Source organism: Peromyscus eremicus, chromosome 10 (assembly GCF_949786415.1).
Source record: "Peromyscus eremicus chromosome 10, PerEre_H2_v1, whole genome shotgun sequence".
NCBI classification, from domain to species: Eukaryota; Metazoa; Chordata; class Mammalia; order Rodentia; family Cricetidae; genus Peromyscus; species Peromyscus eremicus.
This window is the reverse complement of record NC_081426.1, coordinates 55,245,902-55,263,931: the sequence shown is the minus strand read 5'-3', so window position 1 is coordinate 55,263,931 and position 18,030 is coordinate 55,245,902. Positions and strand designations below refer to the sequence as shown.

Genomic DNA, 18,030 nt, shown 5'->3' with positions numbered 1-18,030 from the left:
TATATCTCTGTGAAGTTTTCTATAGTTTGAATGGCCATTCTGAAACAATTGGGTGGCTTTTGTAGCTGTGTGATATTCTTTTGTTGGTGAGTTTATTAGAATAAAGTGATTTTTTTAAAAAACAAAACAAAAAATACTATAGGCTACAGATTTGGTTTTGAAGAACTTATGGGTTTAAGTTACTGATTGTAATGTGTATTACCACCTGAGTCCTCTTCACACATCTTAGAATCATATATTCAGCTTCCTACTTCATATCTCAGTAGCACGATCTTCAATAGTGTCTCAGATGTCAGATGTCCAAATTCCTGTTTCTGCTCTTCCCACTAAACCTTCTTCTCTTCTAATCTTCCTCATCAACAGAATTGGAAGACTCCTGTGCTCACGCCATGAGCTCTTATTGTTTTGTTTTTCTTAAGTCTTTTCCTTTTTTTTTTTTATCATATATCATCTAATTGGTTATCTAATCCTGTCACTCGGTCATATTGACTTTGAAATTAAGACTAGAGGCTGACTAGTTCTTAATGCCTACAGTGTCATCTATTAGCTCAAAGCAATTGCTTTTATCTGGGATAGTCATTTCATTGATTCACTATGATCCTGTCATCATTTCTTTTGTCAGAAAAAACATTCAATAGGGAAGTCTGATCATATCAACTCATTTCTAAGGTCCCATTGTCTTCCTTTCTTACTGAGAGTAAAGCATAGTGTGTATAATGTCCCAAAGCCCTCTAGACTCTTGATCTGGTCTTGGTCTTTTTCCATTCCTTCCTTCCATGCCTACCCTTCTTTGCTACATTTCAACAGCAAGGGGTTCTTGGACCTGGATCTGAAAGTCTCAGTTGCCCTGGGACCACGACATGCACTGGTCTCCATCCTGCAGTATTTTCTTCCAGGCATCCTTCTTCTTGCTCCATTACTTCATTTCTTTAGGCATTGCTTGACCAGTCCTTTTCTTCTAAGGCTTTTTCTACTACTATATTTAAAGTAACTCTCCTGTTGCCCCTCATCCTGTGCATTATGCTGTCCCAACTCACTTGCCACTGTGTATTGTACTCCAGTGAATGTCTGTGTTTTTATGCCTTCTTCCTTTCAGTAGAGTATAATCTCTGGGAGAGAATGTTCCTGCTCCTGGTGTGCAGAATAAGCCCTGTAATATAGCAGTTAGTATTAGCACAGGTAGTGGTTATCAATTTGACAACACTTATGGCTCTCATGTTGATGGCTGATTACACTGAAGGGGCTTTCGTAGATCAGATCATATTAAAAGTAAAGTTCCTGACTGGGTATGATGGGTGCTTGAAAGTCTAGCACTCAGGAGGCAGAGAAAGGTGACTACTATAAGTTAGAGGTGAGCCTAGGCTACAGAGTGAAAGATCCGTCTAAAGAGAAAAAAAGAAAAGAAATAAAAACAAACCGAATAGGGAAGGTTGAGTTAGTTTATGGTTATTTTGGTGGTACTTGTTTGCATGTCCCTGCATGACATTCTCTGGTATCCTTTGTAACTAATGAATTATCTATGCTAAATTTTGAACTCAGAGAATGTGATCTTCTTGTTGACATTTTTAATTTTTCTGATTCTTTGGTGTTTCTGAAAACCACAAAAACTAATTTAAGAATGGTTGAAGAGATTGCTGTTTTATTTTGTCTACATTATAGCAAAACCACTTGTTCTTTTGTTTTTCCCACTTCTACCCCCCCCCCCCCCCGCCCCCAATTTGGGTTGCCATTCATGGAGAGAAGCCATAATAGAGAAAATTTCAGAAGGAATGATACTTAGTAAAGTGCTACTATTGAGATACAATCAGATCTTTATTTTTTGAAGGAGTCAACATGATAATCTGTCCCATTAGCCACTATAGGCTAATATATCCCATATGCCCCCAATACCCAGGGAATGTCTGAATCTGTGTACAGTATCAAATAACATATGCACTAATTCTTTCCTATATATGCATACATGTGATAAAATTTAATTCTTAAGTCAGACACAGTAAAAGATGATCAGCAATAGCTTATGATCAAGCAGAAGAGTTATGACAAAATATTTTTGTACAAGTTATACTAATGCAATCATTCTATCCAAAAAATAGCTTTTTCCCTGGAAGTACTACACAGACCTTCTTGGGCATCTTTCAAATTGTCCTGTATCAGTGTGACCTCACTTTAACACCATTACTAAGTAGTATAAAAGCTTAGGGAATACAGGTACTGCACAGCCGTGACGTTTTACTTGTTACCTGAGATGGGTACTTCATGCCTTGTGGAAGAACATTTCATACAAATGGCTTGTATACACTGGGATAGGATTGTGTCTTGAAGGAGAACAGGGTGGGTGGGGTGGCTTAAGGCTTTAGCACACTGCTAAGAATGGCATGCAATTTAAAGCTTATGAATTGTTTATTTCTAGAATTTCACACATTTTTTTAAAACCGTAGTTCACTGGCTCAGCTACAGTAGCACCTAGCTTGTCTCAAACCATTTATCAAATGGAAAATAATTATTTGGTTTGGAAATTGTCAAAGCATGTTTCCCTCATCTAAGGATGCACATATTGCACAGCCTAAGACAAATGACTCTTACAATCTGTTTTATTCTGTTTGCATTATCTGTTCAGTGCTTCTCTCTGTTTAGTGAACTGGATGTTCCTGTTATTTCTTGGTTTTTTTTTTAAGTGAATGATTTGTTTGTTGATAATTTCATATATGTTGTCAACAAACAAATTTCATGAATAAAAAGAATTCACACATACATTGCATTCTCTATACCCTCACTCCCTGCTCCTTTTTAGTTTCCTCCCACTCCTGTTACTACACCCTCCTCCTAAAAGTTCCCTTTCCAGATCCATGTCTTCACTGTGTTGTTTTATGACACACTGATTTTAGTCATGGCAATCTGTGTGTCCATGTGTATCCAAACATCCATTGGAGCCTGGTGGACTAACAGTTTTGTGTACAACTGAAGATGACTGTCTCTCTCCCAGAATCTAACAGTTTTCAAGAATTCAGCAGTCAAGGGTAGGGCTCCATGAGCCCCTCCTCAGTCTATTGACAGTCTTATTCAGACCCAGTTCAGGTAACTGCAGGTGTAATGAAATCCCATTTGCAATGGCTGTCTTTTGTAGAAGATAGCATTTCAAATCTCTTACACCCCCACTCCTTGCTTTTTGTCTCTTAAATTCTTATCATTTTTCTGAAATGTTCTTTGAGCTTTATGAAACTGATGACTGCTCCATATTAAGGAATGCATGCCTGGTAATGTAAAACTGGTCCAAACCCCATGTCTGGGAAGGTCATATACCCTCACTATAGTTGGATAGTTAAATAGCCTTGGCACTAAACTATAGTCTAATATATATATATATATATATATATATATAATATATAATATATAATATAATATATAATATAATATATAATATATATATCCATAGAAACTACTTTTTATCATTAAAGAAACTTGTCTTTGCAGTGAATGGTAGTGATGTGGAAACACATGAATCCTCAAGGTGCTTAGAATAAATAACAGATTAGTTCTCAGCCCCAAAGAGGACATTCATCTCTTATTCTTTATTTCCCATTACTATTTGAAGACTGGGGAGCTAAATAATCCTAGAGATAGATATATTTGTTTCAGCACTGCTCTAATATTGCAAAAGATGCAATTGCCAATTGTAAATTAATTGCTGAGAAACTAAGATGTATGCTAACTGTGACCTAAAAGCTACAAAGCTTTGGTTTACTTCATTACATTATATTTACATTTGAAACTATATTATGAATATTCAGAGAAGCAACCATCCTTTACCTTACTTAGCAGAAACATTTTGTGTGAAAACAACATTCACAAGTAATAACCACAGTAAGGTGGAAACGCTTACCAAAATAATAGCACATTTTTCTAGTGTAGGCTGGACCTGTTGCTGAAGATGTCACACTGGAGGAGTTGTTGCTTGTTGACATTGAAGATTCTGAAATGCTTTTGATGTATAACAGCACTGGGGTGTTTGAAAAGTACTTCATCCAGATAGATGATCTTTGATAGAACTCTTTTTTAGTACTTCAGCAGTTGAGTGCAAACGGTGATAATTTAGGAATTAAGATTTATTGTGAAGTAATTTTTCATCCTTAATTCAATATGAAAGTATCTCATAAGGAGACTTACTGTAATCCACAGTGAAGTTGTGGCTTCTCTAATAGGGAGTCCTATATCTGATGGTTTGGCTCTGGTTACCCTTTCTATGGAAAATTTTGCTACTTGAGATTCAGTCTGTTTTATTTTTTCTTTGTTCCTGATAATCCATCCCCTGTTTGGTTTGAGAGCTATAACAATAGTTTGACTCCTGGTTTGTGCATTTTTTTTCTCATTGTACATTTAACATTTATCTACATCTATGGGTCTTTTCTTGTAGAGGTTGTCTCTGCTCACATGTTTTTGTTAGTCTGCTGAGGTATGCCAGTGTCCTGAAAATGAACAGTGTTCTGTGAACTAGATTGTCCGGCCATCTTTCATGGTCATTTTATAACATCAAATTCCTTTTTATTTAGGGCTGCTTATTTTTGGGTTAATATCCATGAAAAAAATATGTCTTACTCTTTTTAATACACTGACACTTTGAATGTTCATGTATTTTTCTTTTTATTACACTTGATCTCTATGTTCCTATTCCTGAACTTCATGTTCCCAGGTTGGCCTACCGGTCATAAACATAGGCATCTCAATTCTGTCTCCTCCTTGCTAATTATCCTGAAGTGCTTTTCTTTTGTTTCTATAATCCAAAGCAGCCAGTGGCTGTCTATATTTCTCATCATTTCCTTGTGAGTTCAGAAGTATCAATATGCTCCTTTTGAACCAATGTTTGTTCCTGATACTTTTTTCTTGTGTTGTCCTTGCTCAGAATCTTGCTCTGCCCTTCAGGCTTCAGTTTGGTTTTCACATTGTTCCTCATTCTCAAGATCTATCACATGTCCCTCCTTTTTATGGTGCCAAATGCAGTTGTGTAGGAGTTGAAATAATTTTTATTATAATTTTAGTACTACCTTTCTCAGTGACCTTCAGCAAATCACTTACCTCAGTTGAATGGACTCATATATTATTTGATACCATTTGTATGACATTTATTCTAGTCTGTGCTCCATTATCTGTTCAAATCTAACTTGACTTATTGTCTTGATTGCTCTTTGGAGACTATATCACATTTCTATGTCCCCAATATAGTATGTGGTACATAATTGAAGGTCACTTGGCTTGTATGGAGGGAGTGTGAAGACCATGTTTTACTTTTCCAGCTGAGTTATAAAGCATTATTTTCTGACGATTTCTTCCACCGGTTGAGTACTGATGCTGTTTTCTTCTGTACTCATTATTTTAATGTAGCTCTGACAAAGTAACCTGACAGACAACTTAAGGTAAAAAGAGTTATATTGGCTCATGGTTTCAGAGAACACAGTACTTGGCAACTGAGCCTCTGGTCCTTGGGAAGATCTGGCTAGAAGAGTATGTAAAATAGGAGTTTCTTTACCTACTTCCCGAGAAAAAGCTGAGAGGAATAAATGCACTTTTCCATGGGTATAGCCTTCAAAAGCAATTCTCTTTGTATAGCTACTTCTTCCAGCTCTGATCCTCTACTCACTTTCCATAACTTCCCAAAATAGTACCACCAACTGCAGGGCCACAAGCTCAAAACAGAACCCTAATAGAAATATGTCATTGCAAAACTATGGCAAAGAGAAAACCCAATCTCCTTAATCATCTAAAAGTGTTTCTCAGACATGAATAAGGTTGTAAGTCTCCTGGAGTTCTTTGAAAAATGCTGAGCCTTCTTTGGGGTTGGAATAGAGCCAGAGATGTGGCATTTCTTGTATGATCCTAGAAGAAACTCATTGTGCTGGCTCCAGAGCATCTACGTAGTCTTTTGGTTCTGTTAAATTTGAACTCTTGCCTCTGCTGACAATGGAATTTAGGCTGCGGTTGTGGTAAAGAATTTGTATGTTACTTACTTTAAAACAAGAGGATCTCATGTTGATGTTTCTATGTCCAGATGTCTTATATGTTTTCTCCTCTAATTTCAGAAGAGAGAAATGATTGGGTCAGCATATTATTAAGTGCCCTGAAGTCACCATCCCTTACTTCACAGTTGCAAGCAGCTACAGCACCCGAGAAATGTGGATATCTTGAATTGAGAGGCTACAAATCCAAAATCTTTACTGTTTTAAAGGGAAACAGTGTGTGGCTTTGCAAAAATGAGCAGGTGAGCTTTGTTACATTAATTGTAATTACTGTTCTTTGGTGATAGCCACTGTGTTTAGCTTTTGAGAGCTACTTGAGTTTTTATTTATATTCTTACTGTTGCTTTAAATACTCCACTAACAATAACAAAGAAAATCTGATTGAATGCTTTGTTTTGGAAAAGTGATTCCATCAGACCAGAGGTTGCATGCCACCTTTTTAAAAAAATTTTATAATTAATTTATTTTTACATATCGGCCATGGATTCCCCTGTCCTCCCTCCTACCACCGCTCCCCCTCCCCCAATCTACCCCCCATTCCCATCTCCTCCAGGGCAAGGACTCCCCTGGGGATTTTTTAATGGACTGAGAAAGCAGCATTGTTGGAAAGAATTGTTGAAATGTATACCTTAGTTGAAGAAAATATAGCTGACAGAGAATAATTTAGAATAAGTACAGATATTGTTGAATGGGACTAATTCTGTATCTTTGTGATCGAAAATTAGAAGACACTAACAAGTAACCAGGTGTATTAGTTACCTTTCTGTTGACATAAAAATACCATGAGCAAGACAACCTATGGAAGAGGGAATTAATTTTATCATAAGGTTCTTGAATAAATAAGAATCTTTAGCAGGAATCGTTAATTGGTCTTAATAATAAAAACCCAGAGCCAGATATTGGGGTAAATGCTGAAAATTCAGAGAGACAAAAGAGCAAGCCGCAGCTTCCTCTTGCCTCACTAACTCCTCAGCCTAAAAGAGGTGACTTCCTGTGTCCTCCTACCTTATATTCCTCTCTCTGCCCAGGCATATCACTTCCTGTCTCTACCTCCCGAGTGCTAGGATTAAAGGTGTGTGCCTCCCAAGTACTGAGATCAAAGGTATGAGATTCCAAAATGCTAGGATTAAAGGTGTGTGCCACCACTACCTGGGCCCTCTGGTTAACTAGTGGCTAGCCCCATCCTCTGATCAGCAGGCAAGCTTTATTTGTTAGAGCACAAACAAAATATCACCACAAGAATCCATCATGGCAGGGAGGCATAGCAGTGAGAATAGGAAGCTGAGAGCACGCATCTTGAATCATAACCATAAGCACCAATCAGAGAAAGTGAATTAAAAGTTACAAGGATGAAAGGTCTCAAACCCCCAACCACAATGACATACTTCCTTCATAAATGCCACACCTCCTACACCTCTCCCAAGCAATGCTGCTAACTGAAGACCAAATATTCAAGAATCTGAGCCCGTGGGGGACATATCTCTTTGAGTCCACCACACCAGGTTTTATTGTCTTTATTTTTCTTTGAACAGATATTCTATTTATCATGAAACTGCTTTGGTAGTAGAGCCACATTAAAAGAGAGGTGGGTATAGAGATGTATAGGTATATATATTTACAACCATATAGATACAAACATCTACCTATATACACATGTCACCTATACATAAATATATGGGCTTTAACTGTTAGGTTATTGAATTTGGTTAATAGGAAAACACTAAAGAGATAGTTTAAAATTTTTGTGGAGGCTTGTGGATAATTAAACTGTTTTTTTAAATGTCTTGTAAGCTTTACACTTGATTTTGTAGTTATAGACTTACTTTTATTTACTCTTTCAGACTTTTATATATAAAAGAAAAAAATTCCTCTTTAGGTGACTAATTCTTATTTGAGGATGGAAGAGTGTATTTTGAAAGTCTAATCTAACATGAATTCATTTTATAATGGACTGTAGTAAGATATAGACATGGACTCTTTTCCCATCAAAGACAGTCATCAACTCAAAACAAGCAATAGTTACAAACTGAAACTATATCACTTAGGCGAGGTATTCTCAAACTTCAGTATGAATGTATTCATTATTATTTTTTTGTGGGAGGATACCTTACCCAGTTAGTTGTGGAAGACATCATTGAGTAACACGGGCAAACTACTAATGTGAATGTTTAGCATATTCCTAAAAGTAGTGACATACAGCTTAACAATGTATATGAAGTCTCTGAAGTTAGGTGATTAAAACTTTTCTCATTGGAATTCATGCTAAAAATTCATAATTTGCATGTATCTGCATTGCAGTTACTCTGCAAATTCAGGAATTCATTTTTTACTTGCACAGACCCAATACAATTCCTATTATTTGTTTCATTGCTCACATTAGCAAGATTATCTGAGTTTGTGTTATTTTTCTAGCAGCAATATGGTTTTTGAGTTTTATTAACCCTTTGGGAGAAATACTTTCTTTTTTTAAATACGAAATCATTGCTTTAGGAACGGTATTTGAAAACAAAAATCTAAAAATGCTTGCCACTGGTTGAGTGCCAGGTACTATGCTAATTAATTTATAAATACTCATTTTTAATCTCTCCTATAATTATAGGAAGAAGATCCTCTCATCTGTGAGTTAAAGATGAGTAAAATGAGGTTTACATAGTTTGTACAGGGCTAAGAGTTTCATCATGCCAAGCTTAATTTAAAACTAGAATTTTCTAACACTATGCTTGTCTTCTTACTAAAGGCTTAGTATCTTTTCTGAGTTCTTGTCTTTTAGAAATAGGCAAGAATTAGTTTTGTGACTAATTTCATTGCCTAGGGGTTTCAGGGCATGTACTCAGTTAATGTTGTATCAGGCTGTGCACTCTCAAAGGTGTGTGCTTATCTAGCAGGGCAGTTTTGTTTGCAAGGGTGAAATGCCAGTCAAGAGCAATTACAGGTAATAAGCTCAGTGCTTTTGCTGCCTGATTATTTGTTTGCTTTGCTTTTTTTGAGACAGCATCTCTTGTAGCCAATGATCTTGAACTCTTGGTCCTCCTGCCTCTACATCCCAAGTGTTGAAATTACAGTTGTGTTTCACTGTATCTGTCTCAATGCTGTATTCCATGGGTAGGCGTATGGACAGGTCCAAAACACAGGGCATCAAATAAATTGGCGAACTATAAATACTTCCATTTCCACAAGTAATGACTAAATTATTATTATTACTTTTTAAAAGCAGTAAAGCTGGAGTACACATCATCTTTAGATAAGTAAACGTATTTTTAATGTATGTTTATTCAGTTTTTTCCTCCTATACATTGAGGTGCTTATACTTTATCTTTAAAGATATAATTTAGAGTATGTATGCGTGTGTGTGTGTGTGTGTGTGTGTGTGTGTGTGTGTGTATGTATGTATGCATGTGTATGAGTGTGTGGTGTTTGCATCATATTACATAGAATCAACTTGACTAGTAGATAAGTTGAGCAAACCATAAATGTTTTGGTCCCAATAGTGCCATTCCAGCTCTTGATACCTTTCCATTTTGGTGAGTTCCTTATTCTCTCAAGGAAAGCTGTTTACTGCTGATCTCGTAGGGAAGCAGGTGATGGGAAGAATCTTGTGCCCTGCTGAGATAGGATAATCTTTTTCCTCAACACAAAGGGCTTCATGCAAGTGAGGGCATTGACCTGTTTTAGGAAAGCACTGAATGATGGGGATATATTTTAATGTAAAATCTAAACATTTGAGCCAGGTGGTGGTAACACATACCTTTAGTCTCAGCACTTGGGAGGCAGAGGCAAGAGGATCTCTGAGTTCGAGGTCAACCTGGTCTACAGAGCAGGTTCTAGGACAGTCAGGGCTACACAGAGAAATGCTGTCTCGAAAAACAAACAAAACAAAAACACCCCCTATAAGTTTGATACTTTCATACACACACTTGCATGTGCACACAAACACACATACACACACACACAACACTAATTTTCAAAGGTTATACAACAAACATGTTCATTTAAAAGTATGAGATTTTTTATATTTGAACTTTTATATCACAATTTGTGTTGGATCTATATAATAGCTATATATCAAAACATAATTGTTTTTATTATTTACAAGCAGTGAATTCATTGCACATGCAATCTCATAGCACATTTCTTAAAAAAGAAGTCGATGTATATCATCACTCTAACCCAAGAATTATCTTCTACTTTCTATCCAACAATAAATACATAGTTTCACTAATTTGTTGATTATTCCAGTGAGAGTAAACACAATGGACAGAGGTGAAGGTTGGCCATTATAGAGAAATCACATTTATCCTAACCACATGTGATGGGCCTAGGAGGTTGCAGCATGGGGTTTTTATTCCTGTTCTGCTGTAACTAACCATCTCTGGTAATGCAGTTATTCGCTTTAACTGTCACCATCATGCAGGGAGGAAGATCACTGTCTCCAAGGCAGTCATTACTTTGTTGGAATTTCAGATTTTTGTGCCTATTCCAGATGAGTTGACTTACCCTTTGGGATGTGTGTTGGATAAGCATTCATGAAAGTACCACATTTGGTTCAGTAGTATGTGAATCCCAAACCACACCCTATGAAATGCTGCTCAGATTTTTTTCTTCTTCTTTCTTTTTTTCCAAAGTGATAGGCATCCAGTGAAAGGGGGAATGAAAATCCTGGAAAATGTGTAAAACTTCCTTCACCCATGTGCCTTTCATTCACTTATTCACCACTGGATGGTATCTTTTTTTTATTATTATTAATCTTATTTTAGAATAACCTTTACTCAGTTGAACATTTTGAACAGTGATACAGTGATGTAGGAATCAACAAACATTTAGTAAAAATTAAGAAAGTCATTATTGTAGTATAGTTCCAGAATTTGAAGGATTCTTCATAGCACATTGAACATAATTCTGAAAGAGTCTGCAGCCTGCGCTTTGTTATTACTGCAGCCTTTCTGAAGTGTCAGTAATTTGTGTAAGGGTTTAAAATGTTCAGCCTTTCTTGAAATTTTGCCTTACCGCATTCTTTTCACTTAATACAGAATTGTATTAACAGAGTGACTTCTTCCAAGGGTTTAAAAGAATTCAGTTGCATCATTAGAATTTAGAAAACGAGAAAGCCATTCAAGATTGTTTTCATTTGCTTGATCCCATGGGTTTCTTTCACTGTGTATGCCCAGAAGTTACTTTCCTTTGAAGATTGTTGTTTCCAGAGCTTTCCTTCCAGTCCCCAAAGATGCTCTCATAGTGCCAGCCTGCCTGCAGGCACATCATCGGCAATCCTTTTCTTTAGTTCCTGAACCTGTCTCTAGGACTGAGACAAGAACATGCATTTCCTCACTTAAATTCACCGTGAACTCACTTTTCCCACAAACTCTTATGATTTTTGAAATTCCCTCTCATTCTTAAGAGCAGTAGTGTGAGCCTTCTGGCAGTCTTGCTGTTCATCTGTAGGTGTGAGCCGGCTGGCAGACTTGCTGTTCATCTGCATTATGTTCTCTGACTGGTATTAACACAGTGAATAATAGACATCAGCCTGTGTTGAACATGGGCTCCTGGTTTCCTGGCTGCTCGGTTCAAAGGCTCCCTTCTTCCTTTGCTTTGTGTTCTTTTACTTCATTAGTACACTGTTGGAGCTGAAACCCAGAGGGGCTCTCAGGCTGCCTAGCAGAAAGACTGGTAAGGACTTAAATTAAATATAGCCTGAGGCGTTTTTTTTTTTTTTTTTTTTTTTCTTTTTCCAGCTAGGCTCTATGGAGAAGTAAAGGGGGAAGAGATGAAGAATTAGAGAGGACCTTTGTTAGAGAGGCAAACAACATCTTGGATAACAACACTAAAATTCTTTGCCTAAATACTCTGTTGCAAAACAGTGCATTGCCCCCATCACGTAAATTAAATGTCACCCATTCCATATTTAGTTCCATCTCAAATGCCCTTTCTGTGGCAATTTTCGCACATTTTCTTCTACTCTTTCCACCTGCTTGTGTGTTATATACTTGCAGTGTATTATAATAGTGACAGCATTTTCATATTGTCGTTTCCACTCTGTGTAAAAGGACTTCTGTAATGGGATGTGTATAGGTTATACTATAGTCATTATTATGTTTCTAGATCCATCTGTCTATTTAGGAAGTACTTAGCAGGCACTTTTCCATTTTTGGCTGGTTTATGGAGGCATGATCCCCTTGTGGAAAGCTGACTGACCTCTGCTATCTGGAAACTTTAATTTGTGGTGGGAATAGCACTGCGACATATATCCTCAGGAAATTTCTGAGAGTCTTGCAACATTGTTATCTTTCACTTTTTTTTCTCATGTGTGTGGTGTGTATGTGTTCATACATGTGTGGTGTGTGGCTGCGTGTGTGTGGCTGTGTGTGTGTGTGTGTGTGTGTAATGCATGAGGAGACCAGAGGTTGACATCAAGAGTCTTCCTCATTCCTTTCGACTTTATGAATTGAGATAGGGTTTCTTAGTTGATCCAAGACCTTACCAGTTTGGCTTGTCTCACAAGCCAGATTGCTCTAGGGAGCTCCCATCTCTATATTCCCAGCACTAGCATCAGGGTTACAGGCAGGCTAGCACTTACATGTGTTCCGGGGTTCTTCATGCTCTCAGAATATCAGGTAATTTTAACCACTGAGGTGTCTCCCTGTTCTTACTCTAGCCTCAATCAATTCAAGTCAATTTGTTCTCTTTCTCTCCACCCCCTCCCAGTCTCTCTCCATCTCTATCTCCCCCTCTCTCTGTCTGCCCAACCCCAATACTTAATCCTACAGTCTTTTTAAGAACTGAGGAAATGAATCAGTAGGCAAAAGAGCTTCTTGGTAAGCAATCAAGAAAACTGTAGTTTGAAACCCTGGAACATGTATAAGAATGAAATACTTAATCTGAGCATCAGTATTCTAGTTTTCCTACAAGGAGATGGGACATGAAGACTGGAGAATCCTCGGAAACCTGTGAGATAAGTAGCCTGGTATGGAACATAAATGCAGTAAAGAGACCTTGTCTCAAACTAGGAGAAAGTGGAAGACTGGCAGCCGAGGTTGGCCCCTTGCTTCCACATCTTCACTGTGGGGTGATCAGGCCTGCATTCACAGTCACACATACATACAGAGAGATAGACACGATGACAAACCCAGAATTCCTCTGACACTTCTCATCAAGGGCCTTTTACATTTAAAATTCTGCCTACTGGGGTTTGGAAGGATGGCTCAGCAGTTAAGTGCAAGTACTTCTCTTCCAGAGGACCATGTGCTCTAGAGAGACTGAGATGGTTTCCAGGAGCCAAGTCTGGTAGTGCACAACTCCAGCTCCAGGGGGATCCAATGCCCTCTTCTGGCCGCATTCTTGTGATACTCATTCCACCAACCACCCCTTTCTCTCTGTCCCTCCATACTTTTTTCTCACACACACATAAATAAAACAAACCTTTAAAAAATAAAATACTGTCTACTGCAGTGGTTCTCAACATTCTCCATACTGTGACCCTTTAATGCAGTCCCCCAATTTCTGGTGACCCTCAACCACAAAAAATTTTGTTGTTACTATCATTTTGCTACTGTTATGAATCAAAGTGTAAATGTTTTTGGAGGTAGAGATTTGTCAATGGGGTCATGACCCACAGGTTGAAAACCTCTGTCCTAGAGGGTAATAGGTATCACTGACATTTTTCCTGAAAAGTAATTTCTGAAGATTTATTTATTTATTTATTTATTTATCTATCTATCTATCTATCTATCTATCTATTTATTTATTTATTTATTTATTTAGTGTGTGTGTGTGTGTGTGTGTGTGTGTGTGTGTGTGTGTATGTATGTATGTGTGTGTGTGTAAGTTTGTATGTGTGCATACACCAGGAAAGAAGCCAGAAGAGGATGTTGGATCTCCTGGAACTGGTGTTATAGACACTTGTGAGCTCCACTACATGGGTGCAGGGAACCAATCCTGAGTAGGTCCACAGCAAGAGCTGCAAGTGCCTTTAGCCACTGAGCCATCTCTCCAGCCCCTTAGCCTTCAAAGAGCTGTGAGCTTTTGTATTACTAAGCCTTAGTGAGAATGCATATTGTTTGCATTGTCTCATTTCTCACTGTGAGTTCCAGGCAAGAAGCTTCTACTCTGTTAGCATGTAGAATCAACTTGTTGAATTAGAATCAAGTCATTGAATTAATTGTCATTTATTTATAGTTGTCTCCTTGGCTTGAGAGTTTGTCTTTTTATAAAAAGTTTTTCTTTTAAATATATATTTTGCTGGAATTAATCTCATTGTATTTTTCTGTCTTCTTTGGAATTATATTTTTCCCCAATTCCTTTGAGCCCTTTATATAATTAAGAAATTAAACTTCATGACTTATTTTCATCATTTGGTTACATTTCATTTCTTGTTAATGTTATTATGTAGAAATTTTGTGCATAATTTAACTAAAGCATTTTTAATAAGCTTAAAGTATACAGGTCCTCTGTTTTCTTGACAAATTATTATTTTCTAAACCATTTACCTGGAAAAATGTAGATAACAACCCAGTATGTCTAAATGTCATATATTTTTCTGTCTCTGTGTGTGGTCTTTTGAGACAAGGCCTTACTAAGTAGTTTTGGTTTATCTCAAACTCATTGTGTATCCCAGCCTGGCCTTAAACTTGCTCCAGTCCTCCTGCCTCAGCCTCCCATGTACTGGGAGGTGTACACCACCACACCTAGTCAATAATCAAGTATAGTCATACTTTGAAATAGGTGTATTGTATTGTATTTGTTCCTGGTGTTTTTGTTGATTAGAATTTCAGCACATGGTCATGAAACAGATTTAAGAAAACTGGCCTTGGCTTCCATTTGTTATGATTCCCTGATAGTCTCCCATCTCTTTCTGATGAGTTTTTAAAATATCATGCTAATATTAGCCTGTTTATTACAACCAGATGTCTTGCTTGGTGGGTTTGGGCATCCATTTGATGCTGATTGTGGCACTGGGGTTTTAACTACATAAACTCATTTGATTAAATATCTTCAAATCAGAGTATAACAAGAGCCTCTTCCTCCTAATGTAAAGTCCCTTGATGCTTTGGCATGGGGATGGACTACTAATCGAATTTAAATAGGCCTCTAAAGGCTTGGTTTGTATGGCACAGAATGAAGCCACAGGATGTAGGTGGTGACCTCACATTCTCTGGGTTCTCTCTCTGGCCAAGCTCTGCATCTGGTGTTTCCTAGAAGTCTGGTGCCAATGTCATACAATGCCACATCTGTTTTCAACAAATGTTTAAGCACCAACTTCTTAAATTCCTGGCAGGGAAAACCTAATATTCACTATTTCTAAAAATAGGTTGAGATTTCAGCAGATTTGGGGTTAATAAACTCTGCTTTAATTTCTCTCTTTAGGGATCAGCATTTCATTTTGCTCTGACACCGTATGGTTTTAGCAATTCAGAATTACTCTCATTGAATAAATTTGTATAAATGACTCATTTCAGTATCTTGGTCAATATTTGTGATAAATTCTTTCTGAATATTTAGTACAGAGTAATTCTGTGATTACAGATGCAATGGAATATTTTATGAATAACAAATTCTGCCTGTAAAACTTTTAAGTGAAAGAGTTGTCTGAATATATCTTATTTCATTTAATTCTTATAACAATACTTTAAGGTAGAGTTACTCTATTTACAAATGATGTGGTTGAGGTCTAGACAGGCAGCTTGCTAGTGCTTCTCTAGCTAGGTTTCTTCCTTGAGTCTGTCAGTGCCAAGGTATTTATATAGTTGCAGTATCTGGAATCTGCTAAGCAGCACATGTGATCCTTGTTGCTAGTGGTAATTTCCTGCTTTCTGAAATTCTGTGTTGGCCACAGAAATTAAATATAGAACATTGCTTACTCTACAAGCCCTCCCTAGCCCTTTGTCTTTCATAGTATAGCATCTCTACCAGTTTTATTCTGTTGACAGCCTTTTAAAGATTGAAAGTTTGGCTTCTTTTGCTTTTCACTTATTTTTCAGACTGAAAATAAAACTCACAATCATACTGTAGTCACTGAGTGGGGGCCCCCAGAGGCTCCTTAGTAAGGCCTTACTCAAGGTCAGAAAGTCTGAGCTTGCTTTGCCCAGCAGGGCTGCATAACAGGATGATTTGGCCAAAGGCTTGGTTACCACGTGTTTTGAAGGTTCTACACTTGTTGGTACTTTATATCTTGACTTTGAAAGGGGGAGGTCTTTTGCCCTTCCCCTTGCTGATGTATAAAAAGCTCATCAGGAATAAACTCCGGATGTCTGTGGTCTTAACCCAGAGCCCTTTCAAAGCTATCCTGTGTCTCTTATCTCTTTTTCTTCGTCTAAATGTATATTTCTTCCTATTATTTCCAACTCCTCACTCTTCCGTTCAAGAACCCTTTGATAGGTCAGGGCTGGTCCCCCTACATTGAGTAATATAATTTAATTTCTTTCTTTCTTTTTTATTTAAAAGTTTTTTCCATTTTACATACCAACCACAATTCCTCCTCCCTCCCCTTCTCCCACTTACCCCCCACCTTGCCCTCACCCCACCCCCATCCACTCCTCTTTGGACATTTAACACTCACATTTTATTTTACTTAAAATAAAATCATGTCAGCTTGTTACTTTAGAATAAGTACTTTCTTGCAATTAACTTTAGTATTGCATTTCATTGATTTCAGATGGAAGTGATAGACAAAAGAGATAGAATTAATGATAGGTAACTAGACTTATATGCCACTCAGTGCAACTGAACATTCTTCTGAGCCTTCTTTAACTATGTGAACTTGCTCCTCTTCAAAATGATGCTGAAGAAGATGTGTCTGAACATTAGTTCATCTTGGTGGTGTCATTTGACTGATATCACCTCTTTTGAAAAAAAAAAACTTTTTATAAACACGAATCTCATATTTTCTGTCTGATTGTAAGTTGGTACAGGTGCTTAACCTACAACCAAGCATTCTCTTTCCCTGCATGTTACAACTTGCTGTCATCTTTCCTTAGACCATATGCTTCATGTACCTTGTAGTCTAATACTTTTGTAAGTCCTAGTATATAAGTACTAGTAAAATTCCTTGCATACTTCAGGTCCTAAATGAATATAGCTTTTTACTGGATGAGTTTACCTGCTTTGAAAAAATAGTAAGATGCATGCTTCCAACTTCAAAAATTTTCAGACAATTGCAGCTCATAGCCATTTGTAGACTCCTGAACCCTAGACAGTGATTTAAATAAGTATGGCTGCAGCAAGATGTTTTTTTTCAGCTCTACACATGACCAGAGCCCAGGGCAAATAGTAACTGAATTCTATTGTGTTCTTATGCTCGTTTGTAGCTAGTAGTCTTAACGGAATTTTGTATACTTGGATTGTACTCTGTATTTCACTCTACAGAAGGCAGAGGGAAGTATTTGGGTCCTGGTGTCTAGACAGTCTAGACTCAATGCTGTCTAAATTCTGTTAGCAGTTTTGCTCTGAGATTCAGTGGCACTTTGAGAATCTTAGGTTAGAGTTTTCTTTCTTAATTAAAGACTTTTATGGTTCTGCACTTTTTTTCATGCTGTTAATGCTCCAGATGTGCAAGATGGACACAAAAAATTTGCCAAATACCCAGAAATGGGACATAGTCTGGATGTGTTCTAATAGTCTGAAGGGGGGCTAAATATCACCAAAGTATTCTTAATAAGAAATGCAGTTATTTCACATTTAATCACTCTCAAGAGTGCTGACATTTATTTTGTGACTGTGCTCTGTATTTTACAGTCAATTGGTGCTAGTGAGCTGTGTGCATCCTCTAATTACTCAGAACCATATGGCCATGGCAGACAGTTGATAAATGGGTTACAATTTTCCAGGATAAGAAAATATCATCTTTGTCTTGCTGGGGAGAAATTTGGAGTGCTGAGCTGACCCTCACTTTACCAGGAGTTACAGCTTTAGATGTAGCGATTTTATGACTCATGTGTAGAGATGAGGGACCATCCATCCATGCGGGAACCATGATGAGTCTCATCAGTTTCCATAACAGGTTGTCATGCCCACCATCTGCTAGTCTGATGGT

General features: G+C 37.4%; 1 protein-coding gene across 2 annotated transcripts in view; it reads left to right on the top strand.

Annotated features, from left to right (window-relative positions):
• The window catches only part of Arap2 (ArfGAP with RhoGAP domain, ankyrin repeat and PH domain 2), a 179,670-nt gene that overhangs the window by 67,682 nt on the left and 93,958 nt on the right, over positions 1-18,030 (top strand). For both annotated transcript variants that reach the window (XM_059275892.1, XM_059275891.1), the window contains exon 9: positions 6,072-6,250. In XM_059275892.1, coding sequence (XP_059131875.1) covers positions 6,072-6,250 — 179 coding nt within the window. The remainder of the gene's footprint in view (positions 1-6,071; positions 6,251-18,030) is intronic.